Source organism: Polypterus senegalus, chromosome 12, assembly GCF_016835505.1.
Source record: "Polypterus senegalus isolate Bchr_013 chromosome 12, ASM1683550v1, whole genome shotgun sequence".
Taxonomy (NCBI): domain Eukaryota; kingdom Metazoa; phylum Chordata; class Cladistia; order Polypteriformes; family Polypteridae; genus Polypterus; species Polypterus senegalus.
The window spans coordinates 129152488-129176959 of record NC_053165.1 but is presented as its reverse complement, the minus strand read 5'-3'; the positions used below and the strand labels follow the sequence as shown (position 1 = coordinate 129176959).

General features: G+C 40.2%; 1 protein-coding gene across 1 annotated transcript in view; it reads left to right on the top strand.

Moving 5' to 3' along the window:
- pstpip1a (proline-serine-threonine phosphatase interacting protein 1a) overlaps positions 1-7420 on the top strand; it is a 216235-nt gene extending 208815 nt beyond the window's left edge. Inside the window, exon 15 of the mRNA XM_039773418.1 lies at positions 6946-7420. Within this exon, the coding sequence (XP_039629352.1) occupies positions 6946-7077 (132 nt within the window). The 3' untranslated portion in view covers positions 7078-7420. The remainder of the gene's footprint in view (positions 1-6945) is intronic.
- The last annotated feature ends 17052 nt before the right edge of the window (positions 7421-24472 follow it).

Genomic DNA, 24472 nt, shown 5'->3' with positions numbered 1-24472 from the left:
CTGCATCCTCAGCATCTATTTTAGCCTTGAATATTCTTGCAGGTTTCAATCAGCTTTGCACAGATGTACATTGCAATAAATTTCTCAATTCGTCTTTCCAAATCTGCTCAAACTCTGCCAGGTTGCATGGCGATTGCCACTCTAGGACATTATCATTGTTTTTAAGCCATTCCTGTGTAGCTTTGATTTTATTTTTAGGGTCATTGTCTTGCTGAAAAAATCAAATCATCTTCCAAGGTACAGGTTTTTGGCAGACTGTAGCAAGTTTTCTTCCAGGATTTCCTGAATTTTGCTACATTCATTTCACCCTCTTCCATCACAAGGCCTGCTGCAGGGAAACATCCTCATGGCCATCTGCCACCACAGTGCTTCACGGTGGGAATGGTGTGTTTTTGTTAATGTGCAGTGTATGGCATATGTCAAACATGGCTGATGGACAAAAATATTGATTTTGGTCTTATCAGATCATCCTATATAAAAATTTTACTGCTCAAGACTGATCTTTGATGGCCCATTAACTTTGTCACATACGGTTCTCCTCAAATTCCCTAGGAAAGAAAGGAGACATGATATTCAGAAGGAGTCCAAATTTGGATTGAAATGCATAGTATATTTTCTGAGATTTCTTTTTAGTCTTCTTTTAAACTCTTTCAAGACTTTTTATTGCCCATAGAAATGAAAAATCAAAATAGAAATTTCCTTAAAGGCAGGAGGCAACAAAAGGATACGATCAAAGTGGAGCTTATGATATTATTTATCAGGACTTTCAGAAAGCATTTGATAAGGTGCCACATGAGAGGTTGGGCATCAAGTTAAAAGAAGTGAGAGTTCAGGGTGATGTTTTCAGTTAGGTGCAGTTTTGGCTCAGACACAGGAAGCAGAGGGTGATGGTGCGAGGAACCTCATCAGAACTGGCCGATGTTAAGAGTGGTGTTCCACAGGGGTCAGTGCTAGGGCCGCTGCTATTTTTAATATATATAAATGATTTAGATAGGAATTTAAGTAACAAGCTGGTTAAGTTTGCAGATGATACCAAGATAGGTGGACTAGCAGATAATTTGGAATCCGTTACATCATTACAGAAGGACTTGGATAGCATACAGGCTTGGGCAGATTTGTGGCAGATGAAATTTAATGTCAGTAAATTTAAAGTATTACACATAGAAAGTAAAAATGTTAGGTTTGAATACACAATGGGCAGTCGGAAAATCGAGAGCACGCCTTATGAGGATTTAGGAGTCATCGTGGACTCTAAGCTATCGACTTCCCAACAGTGTTCAGAAGCCATTAAGAAGGCTAACAGAATGTTAGGATATATAGCACGATGTGTGGAGTACAAGTCCAAGGAGGTTATGCTCAACCTTTATAATGCACTGGTGAGGCCTCATCTTGAGTACTGTGTGCAGTTTTGGTCTCCAGGCTACAAAAAGGACATAACAGCGCTAGAAAAGGTCCAGAGAACAGCAACTAGGCTGATTTCAGGGCTACAGGGGTTGAATTATCAGGAAAGATTCAAAGAGCTGAGCCTTTACAGTTTAAGCAAAAGAAGATTAAGAGGTGACATGATTGAAGTGTTTAAAATTATGAAGGGAATTAGTACAGTGGATCGAGAATTGTATTTTAAAATGAGTTCATCAAGAACACGGGTACACAGTTGGAAACTTGTTAAGGGTAAATTTCGCACAAACATTAGGAAGTTCTTCTTTACACAAAGAATGATAAACACTTGGAATAAGCTACCAAGTAGTGTGGTAGACAGTAAGACATTAGGGACTTTCAAAACTCGACTTCATGTTTTCTTGGAAGAATTAAGTGGATAGGACTGAAGAGGTTTGTTGGGCTGAATGGCCTGTTCTCGTCTAGAGTGTTCTAATGTTCTAATATCTTTTTTGTTTCTCCTGGACAACAACGAGATCAGAAAGAAATAAAATGGAGTCGTTATTTTGTCTCATGCTTCTCAGATTTTTCACCTGACACAAAATACCCCAGTACTCTTCCAAGAGTCTCCTCTTGAGTTTCAGCAGAGATGTCAGCAACGTCACACAATGGACTCAGATTTTCCAAGTAGTGTCTTGACATTTTGTTTTCACAATTTGAAAGTATTTGCACTGTGTGCTCAGTAATATGTAGTGAAATGTACAAACAATTCTTTGTGGTAATAAAACACTTTACTTTGATTACAAAACTGTAGTCCTACAGATTAATTGCTCCAATTAAAGCACACTCAATCTAGAAGAATCTCTGGGTCCACGGTTCTTGAGGCTGATCCTCCAATTAGCTGTGAACCACCCAGTCTCACTGAGATTGCACAGGTGGTGAACCAGCTGAGGGGGGAACGGCTGCAGGGATCTGTGGTATCCGGGGTGAACTTCTCCAGGTAGGTGGTAAGCCTGCACTCCTGGCATTGCAAGCAATCTTTGCTTCCATTTGGGAGACTGGCATTATCCCAACTGACTGGAAAACGGGACTTGTCATTCCTATCTGGAAAGGGAAGCGTGATCTCCTGGATTGCAGCAGTTACAGAGGGATAACACTGCTCTCGATGCCGGGTCTTTGCAAAAGGTCGTCCTCAATAGGATCCGTGATCACTTGCTCACCTACCAGCGACCTCAACAGTCTGGTTTTACACCTAAGAAGTTTACCATCGACCACATCCTGGCACTGCGGGTTCTCTCAGAGTGGAAATGAGAATATCGGCAGAGTTTCTTTGCAGTCTTTGTTGATTTTCACAAAGCGTTCGACTCAGTTGATCGAGCTGCCCTGTGGGACATCCTGAGGGTTTGCGCAATCCCCTCGTGGTTGCTGGATATCATGGGTGGCCTGTACACTGGTACTGTGAGTGCTGTGTAGAGTGGAGGTAGGACCTCTGCATTTTTCCCAGTTGATTCTGGGGTTCATCAGGGGTGTATTCTTGCTCCTACTCTTTTCAGTGCTTGTATGGACTGGGTGTTGGGCAAGTAGTGGGGTCCAGTGCCTGTGGGGCATCTGTTGGTGAAGAAAGATTCACGGATCTTGACTTTGCTGACGATGCTGTGATCTTCGCAGAGTCAATGGAGGCTCTGATCGGGGCACTCAAGAGACTGAGTGAGGAGTCTGAGTGTCAGAGCTTGCGAGTGTCCTGGATAAAAACCAAGATCCAGGCCTTTAATGACCTTTTGGGTACAGCCATCAGCAGTGTGTCTGTTTGCGAAGAGTGTGTTGACCTTGTTGAGAGGGGCTTACTTATCTTGGCAGTGACTTTCATGTCTCTGGTGACTCTTCCTGTGAAGTCAGTAGACGGATTGGGAGAGCATGGGGCGGTCATGAGGTCACTGGAAAGGGGTGTGTGGTGCTCCCGATATCTATGCAAAAGGATGAAGGTCCAAGTCTTTAGAGTGCTGGTGCATCCTGTCTTCCTATCTGGTTGTGAGACATGGACACTATCCAGTGACCTGAGACGAAGACTGGACTCCTTTGGTATTGTGTGTCTCCAGAAAATCCTTGGATAACGTTGGTTTGACTTTATGTCGAATGAGCGGTTGCTCATGGAGTCCTGAAAGAGGCACATTACCTGCATTGTGAGGGAGTGTCAGTTACGGCACTACGGCCATGTGTTGCGTTTCCCTGAGGGTGATCCAGCTCGTAAGTTCCTCATTATTGGGGACCCAAGTGGATGGACCAGGCCAAGGGGTTGCCCACTTAACACCTGGCTGCGGCAGATAGAGGGCCATTTCCGGAGGGTGGGACTGGACCGCTTATCTGCCTGGGGTGTTGCAAACCGGGATTCCGAGTTGTTTTGTTGTGTAGTGGGTGCAGCAACGTACTGTACCAGTGCATGCTCCCCAACTTGACTTGACTTTACAGTAACTGTACTTCTCATACTTTAATATTTATTTATACTAAAATCAATTAAAACCCCAGACAGGTGACTTCCATTGAATAAATTATGACACTTCCAAAGTCAATTGACTGAACCAGTGATGACTTGAATGCTTGAATATTAAGGGTGAATAGGCAATCAATTTTCTTCCAGGAAATATGAAACGCTTCATTTTGACAGTAAAGAGTCATTTTCTGTTAATCAGTGTCAAAAATCTGCTGCTTGCGTCGTGAGGAAGGGGGCTGAACTCACCCCAAGGACATGCAGTTGCTCCTTCGAAACCCCCTCTTAAACGGTCATACAATGAGAAACTAATAGTCTTTTTTTACCTCCTCTTTGCTCGATCAGCTGCTGGCATGATCTGCATCTCGTGTGGCACTTGGAACATTCAAAAGCCTGTAAAGCAGCTGTCTTTGTCATCTGCTCTTTGTCTTTTATTTCCAGGCCCTGGACATGGTTAAATCTCTTGGCACAAAGTCTCGTCTCACAGGACATGAGTTCTTGATATTTTATAGTTTATAACTTAAAAACGGAATAAGAATCTGAAAATCTAACAACATCACATTAAAGTTCGATAAATTCTGAAAACATTGCTACCAAACATATAATGTATATGTAGGTTTTAAAATAAGCCAGATTCAAAGTGTGACAAAAAAAGTGACATAAAATTGTTGCACAAAATCTTTGCACTTTTAGGCTTAGGATTTTATATATATAGAGAGTAGATATATACAGAGAGAGAGCGCAAGAGGGGTTACATACATTTAAAAAAATTTTCCAGAAATCAAATGATGTAATCAACAATCGAATACAAAGTCCCAAACAATTACTCCCAGAAGGCACCATCCCCAATATAGTCTGTAACTAATGTGTGACAAACCAGTGAAAAACTGATAAAAAAATAATGATTCTGAGGGGTAAACAAAATTCGATTAATAATGATAAACCAGTTATCTCTCACCACTCTGTATTTTCCTTGGGTTTCCTAAATTCAGAAAGACATCATAATTCAAACCACTGGCCCAAGTGGATATTCAGTGATTCCTTTCAGATACATTCTTCCTTCAAAGCTCAAACCTTGGTATTTTGGTAACACCCTGAAAATTCAATCCAGATCATGGCCATTATACACACTCTCCTTATGTCTCTCAGTCCTCCTCTTCTCCTTAGAGATATGACAGGTATTCAAATACAGTATCATATTTCCTTGAATGCCCTACTAAGCTATGGAAGCCTCTTTGGCTTAGAAAACATCCCATCATGATTACTTCATGCTGGCACTGCCATTTCATTTGGGGTCATCAGAGCCCATACATCATTTAAACGGAAAACATAATATGATGTAAATAGCACATATAACAGAGGCCAGACAAAAACAAAAATCAATTATAATTATTTAAGTGTGCCATATAGATTCACTTAAATCACAAAAATGCAAGCATGATTATTGTTCTAGAAATACAGAGATCAAATGGCATGTGTCAGCCATATATTCTTGTAGCACTTTCCACAAATTTAGATGATCTACAAGGTCAAAAGCCTTTTCCAAATCTAAAAAGCAAATGTAGATATGAACATGACTTCCATGACTTTCTCAAGTATTTATGCAAAGAAATATCAACTAGTGTCTCCTGTGTCCTATGACAGGCTTTCCCACAGGGGCTAAGAAGTGTGATTCTTTGGTAAATGGAACAATGTGACAAAAGCCACAACAAAGAATCAATTTACAAAGATCTCGTATTAAGTATGGCAACAGAGATATCCCTGTAGGAGCTCACTTCAACAGCAATGGATACTGCAAGAATGATTTTTAAGTCTTATGGGAAACATCAAGATACAACAAGATTGAAGGGAATGGGAAGTTAAACTGGTGCTGAAATTAAACACATTGCAACATGGTTGAAATAGAAACAGATATGAGGACTATTTACATCACCTTGACTGGCCCAGGAGATTTGATTACAGATCCACATTGCTAGCAAAAGTCATCCAAAACTTCAAAAGACTTTGTTGGACAGTAATCTTATCAGATCAGATCAGATTTTCTTTCACTCTTAGGATGGAGAGGCCTATCAATACTTGACACTAAATATGCCTCACATATACGTTTTAGAATCATGTTTTTTTTTCCTAGTGTGTATATAAACTCAGGTAACTCCAGTTTCTGTTTTATGTCTTGTCTGAAGAAGGGCTGTGACCTGTCTTGAAAACTGACATATTGTAATCTACTCATTTAGGCAATAGATTTGTAATTTTGCTTCGCTTCTCATTGCATCCATAAATGACTGACACGGTACATCAGTCTGCTTCCTCAAGTAGTAGGAGGTCATGAGTAGATACTGTAGGTCATTCTTATTGTCTAAATGGCATATTTTAACATTCGTGCTGTCATAGTTTTAATTCTACATATTGCATATTGTGTATATACAGTATATTCTTTTTGTTTTGTTAATAGTAAATTATTTAACTGTTGACATTTGGTGGCACAGTTTTAACTCATGAATAAGGCCTCATCATTTTTGATTGTGACAACCCTTTTAAACAGCAGAGTGGTGCTGCCTTATTAATCCTTTTGTTGTAGGTTCGAATCCTGCGCCTGACTATTGCTCATTTGGAGTTGGAAAACTCTTTTTATGTCTATGCGGGTTTTTCCTCCCAAATCCCAAAAGACGCGTGTCAGGATTAATTGGCCCTGTGTGACTATGTGTGTCCTGCAATGGACTGGTGACCTGAACAGTGTGTGTTCCTGCCTTGTACCCAATGCTGCCAGGATAGTCCCTGGCTTCCTGCAATCCTGACCTGGATTAAGAGGATTTCTGAATATTATGGTATTTACTGGGTTGTCCTCAACCTGGAAAATTCAATTAACAGCTTCAGTAAATGGATGGATTAATGACATGTAAGCAGATAACCTCTGATGCTTGATGGCAATGAATACAAGTGCCAGCAAAAGCATGTTCACTCCAGTTTTCTTCCATTATCAAACCCACGTGTTTGCACCCCACTTATTGTTTAAATAATCTGTTATCCACACTATAAATAAAATGTTAAATCTTTTCTGATGCTCTCCTTCTGCTCTTTTTCAGAACCATGATGAATTGTCCATAGCAGTCGGCGATATTGTTGAAGTCACAGAAGAAGGAGAGGATGGCTGGTGGTCCGTACGGAAAAATAGTCAAGCTGGACTAGTCCCTGGCTCTTACCTAGAGAAAATATAAATTCACTGCTCAGCCAAGAAAATAACCAAATGGAATACTTGAGCTCTTAGTCCTTCTGCAACCCACCGTTAGACTTTGGAGTCTTCTTTTGGAAGTCAACTAGATTCAGAACACAATTAAAGACTATGGAAGATACTAGGAGGTCTTCTCATGCAAATTATCACTGTAAACAAAGCCATGACATTAAATGTGCAACATGTATAGCTGAAAATTGTCTTAAATTATATTCTTGCATTTACATTGTCCTTGTGAAAAAAAGAAAAAGAAAAAAATGAGCTGTTCTACACAAAAGCAAATGAGCTGCAGATGCAGTGATGCAAATAAACTTTTTAATTCTGAGCTGCACTTCCTCCTCTGTAGCTGTCTTATTGTAACAGAATTACATTTAAATATTATAGGGAATTTGAAAAAAACTTTTACAGGATGCAAACAAGCAGGTAAAATCTTCAAGTTTGTACTGTACCTTTAGAGATACTGCATAGTGCTCTCCACAATGTTTGGGACAAAGACACATTTTTTCTTGATTTATCCCACAGTTTAAAATTACACATCAGACAACTCAAATGTCACTAAAGCACACATCGCAGACTTTCACTAAAGAGGATTTGTATACATTGTGATCACATCTTATAGAAAGAGCAACACTTTATATATATTGTCTCCCCATTTCAGGGCACCATAGAGTTTGGGACAATTGGCATCACAGGTGTCTGTCATTTCTCAGGTGTGTTTCATTGCTTCATAAGACACCTCAGCCTGCTTCTACCCTTCAGAGTCTGTAGTCTGCCATTGTTCAGCCTGAAGGCGAGAGCTGTGCCAGTGAAGGTCAGAAAAAACATTATGAGGCTGAAAGGCAAGAATCAAACCATCAGTAAAACCTTAGGATTACCTAAATCAACTGTCTTGAGTATCAGTAAGAAGAAAGTACGCACTGGTGGGCTCAGTAATCACAAATGGACTTGTAGGCCAAGGAAGACCTCCACTGCTAAAGACAGAGGAATCCTCACTGTGGTAAAGAAAAAGCCCCAAACGCCTATCTGACAAACCAGAAACTGTCTTCAGGAGGAAGATGTGTGTGTGTCAGAGACGACTATATGCAGAAGACTTCATGAACAGAAATACAGAGGCCTCACTGCAAGATGAACATCACTAGTTAGCCACAAAAACAGGATGGCTAAATTACAGCTTGTGAAAAAGGACTTAAAAAAGCCTGTCGAATTCTGGAAAAAGGTTTTGTGGACAAACGAGACAAAGATGAACCTGTATCTGAGTGATGGCAAGAGAAAGTGTAGAGATGAAAAGGAACTGCTCAAAGCAGACCACCTCATCTGTTAACCATGGTGGTGCGGGTGTTATGGCTTGAACATGTATGGCTGTCATAGGTGCTGGCACACTTCTCTTCATCTATGATGTAACTGCTGTCAACAGTTGAACAATGAATTCTGATCTGTATACAAACATCATATATGTTCAAATTATAGAAAATGTCTTGAAACCCATTGTTATGGCACTTCATCCTACAATAATCTAATGATCCTAAACATATAGCTAAGGCCACACAGGAGTTTTTCAAAGCTACAATTGGACCATTCTTGAATGGCCAAGCCAGTCACCTGATTTAAATCCAATTGAGCAGGCCTTTCATGTGCTGAAGAGAAAACCTAAGGGGACAAACCCCCAAACCAAACAGGAGCTGAAGATGGCTACATTACAGGCTTTGCACAGCATCACCATCACAGAGAAGATCCTCAGCACCTGGTGATGTACTTTAAGCTGTCATTACATGCAAGGGATATGCAACAAAGTACTAAGTATGATGCTTTAATATATGTACCATTGCTACGTCTAAAACATTAGGGTGCCCTGAAACGGTGTGACCATGTATAAAAAGTATTGTAATGTCTACAAGATGTGACCGAAATGTATGCAAATATCCTTAAATTAAAGTATGCAATGTGCTCTTTAATCACATCTGAATTGTTTGATTTCTAATTTTAAACTGTGGAGCAGTTGGGTCTTGGTCTCATACATTGTGGTGGGCACTATTTATGCACACTGACATTGCTAGCTTTGTATTTAAGAGTATAACAAAGATAAGGCCATTGTTGCGCTTATTGTCATGATGCTTTTAAATCCACCTGTAACAGAAGCTCAGATAACAGGTAGACTTGCAGACTGTTTTATACCCTGAAAGGAATACTGTTCTGTTACTGCATAAAACAAAATAAAATAACAAGAGCAATGAGCTAAATTAGGTTAAAAATAATGGATTAACCAGCGGTAAGTCTGGGTATTATTCCTATTTTGAGTAACTGCTGATAGACCACTCAGTGCCTCAGGAAATTCATTATTGTTACTTTATCTAAAATTAGAGTCCATCTGTTTTATCAAAGAAAATCATTTGGAATGTTATTAAGATCAAAAGCTTTATTTATAATACATAGATGGCTGAACGTATTGGTACCCTTTCATTTAAAAAAAGCAGTAATTTCTGTCTTTCCTAAAAAAAAATAAGGACTTACTACAATGTGCATCATACAGACCAGTCTCACTCCTAAATAATGATGTTAAGATGCTCTCCAAAGTTCTAGCTAGAAGGACTGAAATAGTGCTTCCTTCTGTGATTTCACAAGACCAAACCGGATATATTAAAGGCAGACAGTTAGCTTCTAATCTTGAATGTTTGTTTAAAATAATATATTCATCCATTATCCAATCCGCTATATCGTAACTACAGGGTCACGGGGGTGTGCTGGAGCCAATCCCAGCCAACACAGGGAGCAAGGCAGGAAACAAACCCCGGTCAGGGCGCCAGCCCACCGCAGTAAAATAATATATTCACCCATTCAATCTAACACCTCAATGATTTTGCTATCTTTGGACACAGAAAAAGCATTTCATATGGTTGAATGGGGCTATCTATTCACTACATTCACAGATATGATTTGGCCCAAACATATGTGCATGGATCAAACTACTCTATACTAGTCCAGAAGCCTCAGTTTGTATTAATAATATTATTTCAGAATACTTCAAAATAGAACACAGTACTTGACAAGGATGTCCCCTATCACCATTGCTCTCTGCAATCGCCATTGACCCATTGGTTGCTTATTTTTGAAATGCTTTAGAGATAAAGGGGATTATCAGAGAACAGAAAAAATTGTTATATGCAGATAATATGGTACTATATATATCTGACCCACAAAATTCTGTGCCAGCAGTCCTTAAAAGATATCTGGACCCAAAATCAATTTGACTAAAAGCGTGCTATTTTCCAGTGATCTCTGTAACACACAATACTAGACTGGACACCTTCCCATTTATCTTAGAAGATCAGTTTAAATATCTAGGGGTAAATATCACAAGTAAATATAAAGGCCTTTTTCAACAAAAGCTTGATGTCTGCATGGAACAAAATAAGATGTGAATGGACGCTCCATCCTCAAGCAGGGAGAGTCATTACTGTTAGGTTGAACATCCTTACCAAGCTTCTTTTTCTAATTCAAAGTATCCCCAAATACATTAACAAATATTTTTTAAGAAATTAGATTCAATCATAATTTATTTGGAATTCAAAACATCCATGCATCCAAAGGGTGAGTCTACAACGACTTAAAGCAGAAGAGGGCATGGCCCTAACCTAACTTTCAGTTTTATTACTGGGCAGCAAATATACAAGCTATAAAGACCTGGACATTGACACAAATTGATGAACATGCATAAGCTTGGTCTACAAAACAATTAAAATCTTTCAGTACTTCTTTTTATTCCCTGCTCTGTGCTCCAGTAAATACAAACTATCGTCAATACACTAATAATCCAATTGCCCTTCATTCGCTCAGAATATGGAACCAATGTTGGAAGCACTTTAAGACAGAGAACTGTCGCACCTCTGCATGACAACCACTTTTTCCCACCTTCTCAAACATACACGGTGTTTAATGTTTGGGAAGTGTCTGGGATTAATACATTTAGAGACTTGTACATTGATAATGTTTCTGCATCCTATGAGCAATTTAGCTTCAAATTTAAATTTTCATTAACACAATTTTTCCACTATTTTCAAGCTAGAAACTTTGCTAAACAGAACCTGCTCAATTTTCCTAACCTTCCACCTTTTTCTATTCCAGAAGAAATATTGGTGTATCTTGAAGACCCAGATAGCATTTCTACAATTTCTAAAAACAGTTGACTGTGTGGGGATTTTTCGTTGCGCTCTTGTGTTTTACTCCCATTTCCCACAAATGTGCCTGTTGGGTTCATTAGTGACATTGGCCTTTTATGAGTGAGAGTTGAGGGTATTTTGTCATTTTAAAGTTCTACTTTCAGACTCTTTATTACATGGACCTGAACCGAGTGTAAGTAAGTCCATAGTTCCAGCCCATGTGGGCAGCAGGTGAAACGAAGAGTACTAATAGATGCTGACTCCAATCTGCGAAAAATCTTCACAGTAAAAGCTATACAGTCAGTCTGTGCCATGATAAAGAACAGTAAGGTCTTCTTGAAGCTCACCCGAGTCCATGGGAAATAGCAGAACGCCCAATTCACCAGTCCAAAAAGAATTATCTCGACCTAACCGTCAGAAGCTTCAGGACTTCGTCTCATGGCCCAGGGAGATGCTGATCTGCTTCATTTCATTTTCCCTGTCTTCTTCTTGGCTGTCTACTCTCCCTTTAAACGGCACGCTTTATGCAAATTGCTCCCTGAAAATTAAAAAAGGAAACCGGAAGTCCCACCTCTGAGGCACTGCCATCAATCTAAGTCTGTAAGTACAATCCCCACAAAACCCGACAGCAGAAAAACATTTTATTCTTATTTATGTGGCAGTGCTACACAAAGATACATTCATCCATCTTCAAAGCCTGATTATTCAAAGTAGGATCCCTGGAAAGCTGGAGCCAATGAAAAGTTTCATGATTTAATATAATATGTAAAAAATGAAAGCAAATCACACTGATCTCTTCAGGAATCACCACCTTATCGTGGTGGAGAGTTTTGTGTGCCGCTGTGACCCTGGGAGCTATGATGTTCGGAGCAGAAGCTACTGGTAGGATCCAGGTTGGAGTCATGGCAAATTGGTCTCAAGTGAGAGGTCAGACAAAATGCAATTCAAAGCCCCTAATGAAGTAAAAGCCACGAATTTAAAATAAAACAATAAACACATGGACATATATGGAAAGCCCAAATGAGTAGTGAGGGTGGACTGGAAATGTCTATAGGCCTCCCCTGTCCAGAAGACTTTCAACTCCAACTTTCAAAGAGCATTTTCTGCATACCAGCTGTTCAAAGCCTCCATTGTAGAAGTGGCTGCAAAGAACTGTGGCCTGTAGGGTATAGGTGCCTCTTGAGGTGGCAACCCAAGGACCCAATTGTGGATACCAGAAGTGAGGGATGTCATGAGGCTGAAAAAGAAGGCACACTGTATGTTTTTAGCACGGGAGATTCCTGAAGCAGCAGAGACATACTGACTGTCAAAAAAGACTGTGGCCTTGGCGGTGAGTTGGGCAAAAACTCAGGTGTGGGAGGAGTTCAGAGAGACCATGGAAAGTGACTGATGATCAGGCTCAAAGACGTTCTGGCAAACCATCAGGCGATTCAGAAAGGGAAGGCAGGGATTCACCCAGGCTGTTCTCAGGAAGGGTGGAAAAGTGCTGACACAGAGTGAGGATGTTCTCTGGTGGTTCAAGGAACAATTTTAGGAGCTCCTGAACCCGATGGACACACACCATCTGTAGAGGAGGCAGAGCCAGAAGATGATGGGGGATCAATGCCCATTTCACTGAGGTAGTTAAGCAACTCTACAATAGCATACCCCCAAGGGTGGATGAGATCTTCCCAGAAATTCTGAATTGTTCCAGACATTGCTGGACTGTCATGGCTGACACCCCTTTTCAATATTGCCTTGTCATCGGGAGTTGTACCTCTATAGTATGAGACTAGGGTGATAATCTCCATATTTAAAAATGGGGAGAGGAGGGTGTGCTTCAACTATCAGTGATCACACTCCTCAGCCTCCCTAGAAATGCTTATGCAAGGACATTAGAATGGAGACTCCACCCAATCATGGAACCTTAGATTCAGGAGTTGCAATGTGGATTGTGTCCAGGCCATAGAATGGTGGATCAGCCCTTTACCCTCATGAGGATTCTGGAGGGAGCATGGAAGTACGATGAATCAGTCTACATTTATTTTGTGGACTTAGAGAAGGCATATGATCATGTTTCTGTGGGGGGTGCCAAGAGAGAATGTGGTTCTGTGTCCCCTAATAAAGGTTATTCAATCCCTGTATAATCAAAGGAAGTGCTGTGTCTGCATACTCAGAAAAACTTAGTTTCCAGCGGGTATGAGACTTCACCACGGCTGTGCTTTGTCTCCTATCCTGTTTGTGATTTTCATGGACAGGATATCAAGGCACAGCTGGAGAGGGGGTCCAGTTTGGTGGCTTTAGAATTGCATCTCTGCTTTTTGCAGATGATGTGGTCCTGTTAACTTCATCCAGCTGTGAACTCCAACACACATTGGTTTGATTTGCAACCAAGTGGCAGGGATGTGAATCAGCACCTCCAAATCAGAGGCCATGATCCTTAGTAGGAAAAAGGTGGCATTTCCTCTTTGAGTGGGAGGTGAGTTACTGTCTCAAGTGGAGGAGTTTAAGTACCTTGGGGTATTGTTCATGAGTGATGGGAAAAGGGCTGGTGAGATTTACAGGCAGATTGGCGAGGCGAGCTCAGTTACGCAGTTGCTAAACACATCTGTATTGGTGAAGAAGCTGAGTCAGAAGGCAAAGCTCTCAATTTACTAGTTCATCTACGTTCCGATGGTCATGAGATTTGAGTTTTGATCTAAAGAATGAGATTGTAGGTACAAGTGGCTGAAATGCACTTTCTTTGCAGGATAGCTGGGCTATCCCTAACAGATAAAGGTAGAAGAGCAGACATATGATGACCCTCTGCATCAAGAGGAGTCAATTGAGGTGGTTGGGATATCTGATACAGATGCCTCTTGGACACCTTCCTGTGGAGGTTTTATGGGCACGACCAGCTGGGAGAAGACCCCAGGAAAGATCCAGGGTTCTCAGTGAGGACGAAAGTTCCCAGATGGCCTGGGAATGCCTTGGGGTCCCACAGTATGAGTTGGCAAGTGTGGCTGGGGAAAGGGACGTATCTGCTTCATTGCTAAGACTGTTGCCCCCGTAACCCCAAGCTTCAGATAAGTGGTTGAAAATGAATGAATTTGCAATAAATGATAATTTAAAAGTTCATCTACATGTAAGGTGATATGTACATGAGCAAACTGTGCAATGGACTACAACTGGATCCAAGGCTGATTTTTGCTTGTCACCTAATGCTGCCTGGATAAGCTCTGGCTCACCACAATCCTGAATTCAATTAATTGGGTTTGAGAAAGTTTACCTCATTTTAGGAATAATGTCATGGGTCTGTTTTTTTTGCAATGCAGTCAATATGATTTTCAGTCAAATATCATTTCAAGTAATAATAATAATAATAATAACACTACATTTTATTTATATAGCACCTTTCCCATGCTCACGGGGCTTCACAGAGTCTTAGAAAAGAAAACAGCAGGGTATATGTAGGTAATGCTTTGTAGGTTATTAATAGAATTTTATATTCAATCCTGTAAGACACAGGGAGCCAGTCAAGGCGAAGCAGGATGGGTGTGATGTGCTCACTGTTGCTGGTTCGAGTAAGGACTCTTGCAGCAGAGTTTTGAATCAACTGGAGCTGTGATATAACATTAGAACGGGCACCTGCAAGTTATAATAATCGATGCGGGATGTGATAAAAGCATGGACGAGTTTCTCAGCATTGGAAAAGGGGAGGAATGAGCGAACACGTGATATGTTATGGAGGTGAAAGTAAGAAAGTTTCTTAGTGTGGTTTATGTGGGCGGAATAAGAAAGGGAAGAATCAAAAATGACACCAAGATTCCTTGCATCAGAAGAAGGTCTGATGAGATCACTATCAAGAGTGACTGAAAAGGAACTCATTTTCTTAAGTAGCACTTTAGTGCCAATTTGCAGGAGTTCAGTTTTGTTGCAATTTAATTTTAAAGAGTTCTGCTCCATCCAGGTTTTAATTTCACTGAGGCAAGTTGTGAGCTGAGAAAACTCTGATGAAGTTGCGCTTTTGACATTGAAATAGAGTTGAGTGTCATCTGCATAAAAATGATAACCGAGCCCATAGCTACGAATAATATGGCCAAGGGGAAGCATATAAATACAGAAGAGAAGAGGGCCGAGAACAGAGCCCTGAGGAACTCCTTGTGTGACTGGAGCTGAGCTGGATCTGCTGTTGCCAAGACTAACAAACTCTTGCCTATCAGTCAGATAGGACTTGAACCACTGGAGGGCAGTGCCAGAGATACCCAGTATGTTCTCCATTCTGGACAGTAGAATGTCATGTCTGAGAGTGTCAAATGCTGCACCGAGGTCTAACAGAATTAATAGGCTGGTTTGTCCAGAGTCTGCGGCCATAAGCATATCATTGGTTACCCAAAGAAGAGCAGTTTCACAGCTGTGCTGCGCCCTGAAACCAGACTGAAAGGGTTCCATCAAATTATTAGGAGTTAAGTAACTGGTGAGCTAGGAGGCTACAACACGCTCAAAAACTTTTGACAGAAAAGGTAAGTGGGAAATAGGCTGAAAATTATTAAGATTGTCACCATCAAGACCAGACTTTTTAACATGGCGGTTACAGAAGCGATTTTAAAAGTGGCTGACACAAACCCAGTGTCGAGGGATGTATTGATTATTGTCGTAACAGTCAGGATTATGGCATGAAGGCAGGATTTCAGAAGTGTGGTGTGGATGGGGTCCAGTACACAAGTAGTTGGCCTCATCATACAAAGCAGATCATTACCAAATGCTGATGTGACTGGTAAAAATTTGGAAAAGGAGCTGGATGGAGTGGGAAGTCAGGGAAGGATATAAATGGATGATGGATTTATGTTAGTTGAAGTATTTAGATCTTTAATTGTATTGCAGAAAAGTGGAGGAATCTTTCACAGACTTCAGTAGAGGAGGTAATTGGGGCAGATGCAGGTTGAAGTAATTTATTAACTACAAAGAACAAAACCCTTGGGTTATCATGACCACTTTCTATTACTCTGCCATAATGTGTGTTCTTGGCTGCAGTTAGTGCATCCCTGTAAGCCCTTTGATGGTCAGAGAAAGCCTGGATGTGAACAGTGAGGTCAGTCTTACATGACATTCTCTCAAGGCATCGGCCAGTTGCTTTCATAGATCGTAGCACTGAATTATACTATGGAGCTGAACGCTTAAAGTATGGCATTTTAACCAACTAATCACATTTAAAGGGATGAAACAACACTTTATGCTGGAACTCTTTATTTTTAGAAGATGTCATTAAAACATTTTTAACCATTGTTCCTACACTTCAAGGAGGTAGCCTTCCCAGAGTGTATTTGCTAGTAAGATTATTACTCTGTATGTAGCTGAACAACGTTGAGAGATTTGCACAGTATAGACCGAAGCAAAATGTTGATTCATTTTTCAACCAGTTCTCTTCAGAGGTTTTGGAGTGATATAACAATCAGGCATTCCCAACTAGTCCAGGACTCCCAAGAGACCCAAATTCCTTACAGTGTTTCTCCACTCAGGGGCTCTGGAGGGACTTAGCAATAATATATAAACTCAGGATCTATCATATAAAATTCTATTTTGTGCCATTTGTATGTATTTTAAATGGTTTATTTCTATTATTTTTACTATTACATTCAGATTGAGTGTTATGCTTTTCACATTGATGATGCCATTCACAATTCATAGCACACTTCCAGAAATGGAGTCACTGCCACACACACAACAACTCCAACAAATAAAAAATCAACTTCATATCGTGATGTTTCTGCAACATAAAAATACACCAACCTTGCTAAAAGAAATCTCAGCCTCAAGTGATCCTTCTTCATCTACAGAAACAGAGATTAATCTAAGCAAGCAATTAACCTCATGTGGTACATCATTTTTTTCTCCATATATTTAACTTGTGCAATTGTTAAGAGCATTAAGTTGTGTGTTTAATTATTTTTTGTTTTGACATGCCTCCTGAAACACTAATATTACATCTACTTTGTCTAGATTATAGTTAAAGACATACAAAATATTTATTATCACATATATGCTAGCAATCAGTCCACCAAATCTATTAATTACAGATCTAAATCTCTAGTACATAAAATTAATGTATCTCATTTAAATACTGTACACGAGTTGGATTTCCTTATGTGAAAACATTTAAAACTGCACATTTCAATAAGAGCCTTAACATTCACAGATTTCAGTTTTCACATTGATACATAATGCCCTTGAATACTGAAACCTTACTGTTTTAAAAATAAAGTAGGTGAGCTGGAGTTGTGCATAGTAGAATATAAATCTGGCTAAATCTAACAGTTGGTGCACCGAGTATAACATAAATGGAAATGAGTTGTTGAGTAAATGCAGGCTGGATTAAAAGGCCACCATATGTTGTGCATAAACGCCAGAGAGCTTCAAATTCAAAATGTACCTGGCTCTTCATGGCAGGGTTACAAATGACAATCATTTAAAGCCTGTTCTAGTCTATAACCTTTACAAAATCATAATAGTTAAAACGAAACATTACTTTTCAATAAATAATTACAACAAAGATCAAAGTTTAATATATTCTGAAAACATGCAATGGTTGTGTTTGTTCACACTTTTCAGAGCACTGTTGAAACAGAGCTCACTCCTTTAGTCAACAGCACTTTGCAAACCTTCCATTCACCATTTTCTGAAGGCTCTAACTCCTGTAACAGAGACGTGCGTGTCTGGTGCCTAACAACCTGACACCATTAGGTATAAGTCAGAAACCCAAACCTGATGGGGTGCCAATCCACCACTGGGCACAGAAAATCAGTTTAAAGTTGGCAGTCAATTTTAACTGGAATATCTCTGGGATGTGGGAGTTAAAATGAAATATCTGAAGAATACCCACATAGGCATAAGAAAACATGCAGATTCCATACAGAAGTTGACAAGGACAGGATTTGAACCCAGGCTCCTGAAGAAGTAAATGAGCAGAGCTACCCACTATGCCAGTCAAACAGACTATGGCTCCCTAAGATTGACTGCATTTTTAACAACATGGCATCTTCTTGTTTAGCTGGACTCTTATAGAGGAATGATAGTAATAGATCATTTTAATTGTCACTGAATTCTCTTCACCTCAAGTTTGGTGAAAAAACAAGAATTTTGGCAAACTCAATAAAATACATTGAATTTAATAAGAATGGAGAAACTGGACTAGCTTTGAGTGGATTATAATGGTTTAGAGGTCATTTAATGCCACTGTGGGCTGGGAAAGCATCTGTCGACTATGCTGGACTGATTAGTATGGCCAGATAACTGAACTGATCTGTGAGACAGCAGTGCTAACCACTGCACCACGGTGCCTCCCTAAGATAAAATGAGCCCCAAATGCTTCAGGTCCTTTATGTCTCTCTGCGTCTCCTGAGCTCTGATCACTACAATTAACTAATACCCACAGAGCCTGTGATGTGAGGGATCAGCATTATGTACTTGGGGGTCTATCCCTGTGTGACATCACAAATGGCATAACATGCTTTGAAATCCAAAGCCTTAACCACAGTGACCCTGACCCAGGTACAATGGATGGACCGGAGAGACAGCTTGTCAAGACTGTATGCTCCCGTGCAACACTGGTCTGGTGCACTCGTGCACATATAGGCAAGGCATACTGGGAACAATAGTCCTGCTAGATAACCCTGCAGGATTCCATGTGTGCCACCAGTGGGAGCAACAGGAAAGGGCTATTGCCACTTTGGGAGGCTCCCACCTTACCCAAAAGTGCTTCCTTTGGACAACATCCAAATACCAGGTCTGAGATTAAAGCAGTCACCTCATCTCACTCTGGCAGTTGGATTTGGAAGGTATGGGAAAAGAAGAGTGAAGGAATTACTTTGGAATTGTGTTTGTGATAACTTATGTTTGGAGGAAGAATCTGAGAAAGGCATTTTTGTGTTATAAAAATATACTTTATTTGAACCCCTGACTGTGTCTGTGAAGTTGTGTCTAGAGTCTGGAGTTCGTTAGAAGCACACAGTATGCAAATCTGGCTGGAGTACTGATTGGGTAGTGACATCATGCATGCTTATAATATGTTGTAAATTATTCACCCATGCGTGAAGCAGATTGGCTACCATAGTAAAGTGTGAGGGAGAATATGCTTAATATATGCATGTGTGAAAGTTCTGTGCATGCACAATGCAAACTATGCAGGTAGCACAGATTGGGTAGTGATAGAACCATTCACCATGGCTGCTACAGCTTAGCGATATCACACAGGTCTTGCAAAGCATCATGGGGCATCGAGGAAATAAAAAACTTCATCTAAGCCAGAGTAAGGGTGCATTTTGAGGGAAAAATTCAGTGAACGAGGAGATCGGCGAAGTCGTTGTGAAAAATGCTTTGGCTAATTTCGCCGATCAACACAAACTGCAACATGCTATATAACTTAAGAAGGCTCAATAAATCAGTCAGTCAGTCATTTTCTAAATTACTTTGTCCTGAACAGGGTCATGGTAGGTGCTTGAGTCAATCCTAGCTTGCACAAGGCGCAAGGCAGGAAGAAACCCTAGACCGGGTGCCAGTCCATCACAATATGAAAGCACACACACACACACCAACCACACATCAGGTAAAATTTAGTATCATCAATACAACTAACAGGCATGTCTTTGGATTGAGGGTGGAAACTCATGCAGACACAGAGAGGACCCAGGACGCAAACCCATGACTCCTTACTGCAAAATAGCAGCGCTACCACTGTGCCATCATGCTGCCCCTCAATAGATCATATAACACAAAAGTAGTCATTTCTATGGTGGTTAAAAAATGGCTTCCATGGATGGTTACATAATGTAAGAAGTACCAAATTACAACTTGGAATCTCATGTACAGTGTCTATAAAAAGCATTTGTCCCTTTGGAAGTGCTCACATTTTATTGTTATAAAACATTGAATGGCATGATTTAATTTGGCTTTTTTGACACTTAGGTTGGGGAGCTTGAACTCGTATAGCATGTTGCCATATCCGCCACACAATGAAAAAGTTCAGGATTCTGGATGGCAGCACCCCAGGCACACATGCGGTCCAGTCCCATCCTCCATAAATGACCATCTATCTGCTGCAGCCAGGTGTTATGTGGGCATTCCCTTGGCCTGGTCCAGCCACTTAAGTCTTCAACAATGAGGATCCTGTGAGCTGGATTACCCTCAGGTAATCACACCACATGGCCGTAGTGACATAACTGATACTTCCTCACATTGCAGGTAATGTAACTCTTTTGGGACTACGTGAGCAACTGCTCATTTGACACAAAGTCAAACCAGCTGTACCCAATGATTCTCCAAACAGACACAGTACCAGTCTTCATCTCAGGTCACTGGATAACCTCAACCATATAGCAAGGCAGGAAACACCAGGATACTAAAGACTTGGATCTTCATCCTTTTGTAAAGATATTGGGAGTGCCTCACACCCCTTTCCAGTGACCTCTTGACCACCTCATGCTCTCCCAATCTGTCTACTGACTTCATAGGAAGAGTCACCAGAGACATGAATGTCACTGCCAAGGTAAGTAAACTTCTCAACAAGGTCGAAATTCTTTCCTCAGACAGACACACTGCTGATGGCTATGCTCAAGAGGTCATTAAAGGCCTGGATCTTGGTTTTTATCCAGGACACCTATAAGCCCAGACACTCAGACTCCTCACTCAGTCTCTCGAGAGCTCCGATCAGAACCTCAATTGTCTCTACAACACTTTTTGACACTGAATGTCAAAGCGAAAAAGATCTCTGCAAAGTGATCTAAATGGATTGCAAATATAAGACACTTTCATAGACATTGTATGTGTATGTATTGTATTGTTATTCTCTGTCCTTAGTGGAAATAATTCTAAGGCACTATATGAGAGTTTTCAGTGGTGCAAATTATGTATTAAGATCGACTGTTTGCAGACACTTGATTGTGATTGTCCCTCAAACTTAAACAGCTTAAACAAAATGCTCATCTTTTGAAAGTCCACTTAATTCAAATTGTGGGCTGCAGGGGCCAGAAGTCTATACCAGCAGTAGTGCACACCGTTATTAGGGTGCCAGTGCAGCAGAACATAAAAAGTATTTTAAAATCATATCAATATCAAACCTTTATTTTAAAAGCTTCTATGGAATATGCATGCTCTAGGCAGCCACCTTGCCAATGTTAAATTATATTTAGTAATATTTAAATGGAAAAATACACTGTGCAGTATCTGGTGAAGATGCAGCTTGCCACTGGAAACACAGCTCCAGAGAAACAAACCTTACTTGTCCTCAGTTATCTGTTTTCTTAAATGCACACCAAATACCAGTGGCATCTGCAACAGAGAAAGATGACTTCAGGATGCTGGCCTTAGAGGCAGAGTTTCAAAGAAAAAAACATTTTTGAATGTGACAAATGGGCAAAAAGTTTGAAAACACTCCATTCTCAAACTTTTTCTTTTTATTGTTGCAGATGACACTGGTATTTGGCATTTGTGCAGGAATCAGCCACTTGAGGACCAGTAAGACATACACTGCCAGTCAAAAGTTTGGAATAACCAAGAAATGTTCATGTTCCTAATGATAATAGTAATTCTTTCCATTTATATAGTGCTTTATATAATGAGCAGGGAGTCACTTCAACCACCCCTAATATGTGGAATTCACCTGGATGATATGATGGCAGCCATTTTGCTCCAGTACGCTCACCACACATTAGCTATTATTAGGTGGTTAAGGGGTGAGAGATAGTTAGTCAAGAGACATGGGATGATTAGGTGGCCAGAATGACCAGGCCGCGGTGGGCAATTTAGCTAGGACATTGGGATACACCCTACTCTTCACATCTCATCCAAAGGATGGCGCCATTTTTCCAGCAAAGTGTCCCTGTCATTGTACTGGGGCATTGGGATCCACACACAGACCATGGGGTAAGTGACCCCTGCAGGCCGCACCAACACATCTACCAGCAACAACCCAAGCTTTACCTAGATGGTATTTGAAAACGCTTAGCTTCAGATGGATGTTCTGTTCTGAAGAGCATGTGGTATGGATGCTGATAGAAACTGATATCTTATTTATCAGAATACCACTAAATTAATCTATAAATACGGCCAAGACATTCACTTGTGTTGTAAATGGCTATTACTGCTTGACATCATTCATTTTACTTCCATGTAAATGGAAATTTGGAGTCAAACATTTGCTACAGAGTTGAGCCCAGATTCTGATACAATGATGTTCAGAACATCCAGAAATGTTGATTTTAGCATGGTGTCTGTGAAGAATCAAAAAAACTTATTTTCACATCCTGCAATTATAATTTATGTCAGAAAGTTTTTTTGGTTTTTTTTGATGGAACAATAAAACAAAACAAACAATATTAATAAATAATAAAGGTAAAAAGTAAAATATATATATAGCATATTGGTACTGTATATTCATTACAAGGCCTTGTGGTTTATTTCAGTTAAGCTAAATTTGAAAAACATAAACCTTGCTCGTGAGATGTTCAATATAAAGTGTGCCATATAAACACTTGAGACAATGTGCTTCTCTTATCATTTACAAGGAAATCCCCCCTATAAGAACATTTTACTTCAAACATTTCTATAAAAAAAATGGACACTGAGGGCTTCACTGCTAAGAATATTCAGCTGGGAAGGGTTTCATGTCAGTCCACTGATTCCCATTCAAATGTTATTCTTCTTTTGCATGTGGAAATTATCCTGGGAAAGCAGTGAACTTTAACCCTTCCAGTGTTAGATCTTTGTAGAACTTTGGGGCCGACTCCACCTTAATAATGAATTGAACAATAGCCCTCTGTGCATGAGTATGCAGAGTTTAGCAAGACAAACTTAATTGCCAACTCGTTTCACTGTTTTGTACCCAACTGCCGAAGTTGGAGGACCACTTTATTCATCCGTCCTTTTTCGCACACGAGTGCTGACTTTGTTATCATTGCTTTGAAGTTTTCAGACAATGCGTTCTGGTGAGTTTATATCAGGTTACCATCGACAAGAGGCTAGTTGTATTGTTGCCACTTGCTTTATTACTTGCGGCTATAAATATGCATTTTGAAAGATCATCAAGGTCAAGTCCCAGACAGATGCACTCTCGCGAATGGCAACAGGAAACAATCTCTTCAATGTATAACACCCAAACAAACACACAAGAAATGAAAATCACCATCTGCTGCTCAACTGATTATCAAACAGCAGTATTCTCATATTAATAAATGTGTTTTTGCGTTTCTTAAACATTAGCTATGCTGATGGGAAAAACCCCTGCAGCTACTGTACACAAGCTCTGCTATTTAATTCAGACAGGGCTCTAAACCTGAACAAGTTTGGCATTTGTGCCAAAACATTTTTTTTATTGTAGCAAGACCACAATACTTAGAGGCTGAACAGCCATCATGCCGGATTTACCAAGGTTGGTTAAATGCTCCCTAAATGTGTCTCTCCCAGTTTTCCTGCATTTTTGGGCATCATTATTGCTGAGACTCCTTCTTATCATATTTTCAACCGTCACTTCTTTAGCTTCATTCCCTTCATGGCTATAACAGCGCAAATCTTCACCTATTCCTTCTCTCCTAAGCATGTTTTATTCTCACTCTATACTTTTTCATAGGCACCAGTAGAGACTGGTGAAAACAAATTTGAGTGGAGGTACAATTTTTGGGGAAACAAACTGAAGCAGCACTTATCTACTATATGGTGCCTTTCATATCTATCTCTCTGATCATTCCACATGCTCTCATGGTCCTCATTGTAGTGTCAATGTACATCTTGGGCCTGTCCAGTACTAGACCCATAGGACAAATTCAGGTTAAAATGTATTCTACCTTCCCCACCATGCTGCCCAAACTGATGTCAGCTTTTCCATTTCTATTGTGCTCTTAAACCTCAGTCCGTGACATCCACAGTCCTCTTATTCTTCCCATAACTTGCCCTATAGATCTGGAAAGGAACAGGTGCACGTGCCATCCAAATTTTGTACTACACCTGTTTCTAAACTGACTAATCCTCTGCCAACTTGCCCAGTTCTCCATTCTGCCAAAACCCACACCATAATGTAACCAACACCCACCTCCGTAATCTTCCAACAACATGGACTTTCTTCTGTCCTATAACACATCCATAGCTTAAATCCAATCCCAATCTTATTCTACCTCTGTTAATGGAGTGCCCAGTCCTCGATCATTTTCATTGTATTCCATAAATCCACATCACACCATCACTAGTCCTCTGATTTTTCTCCAGTCTTACATCCCAATTAAT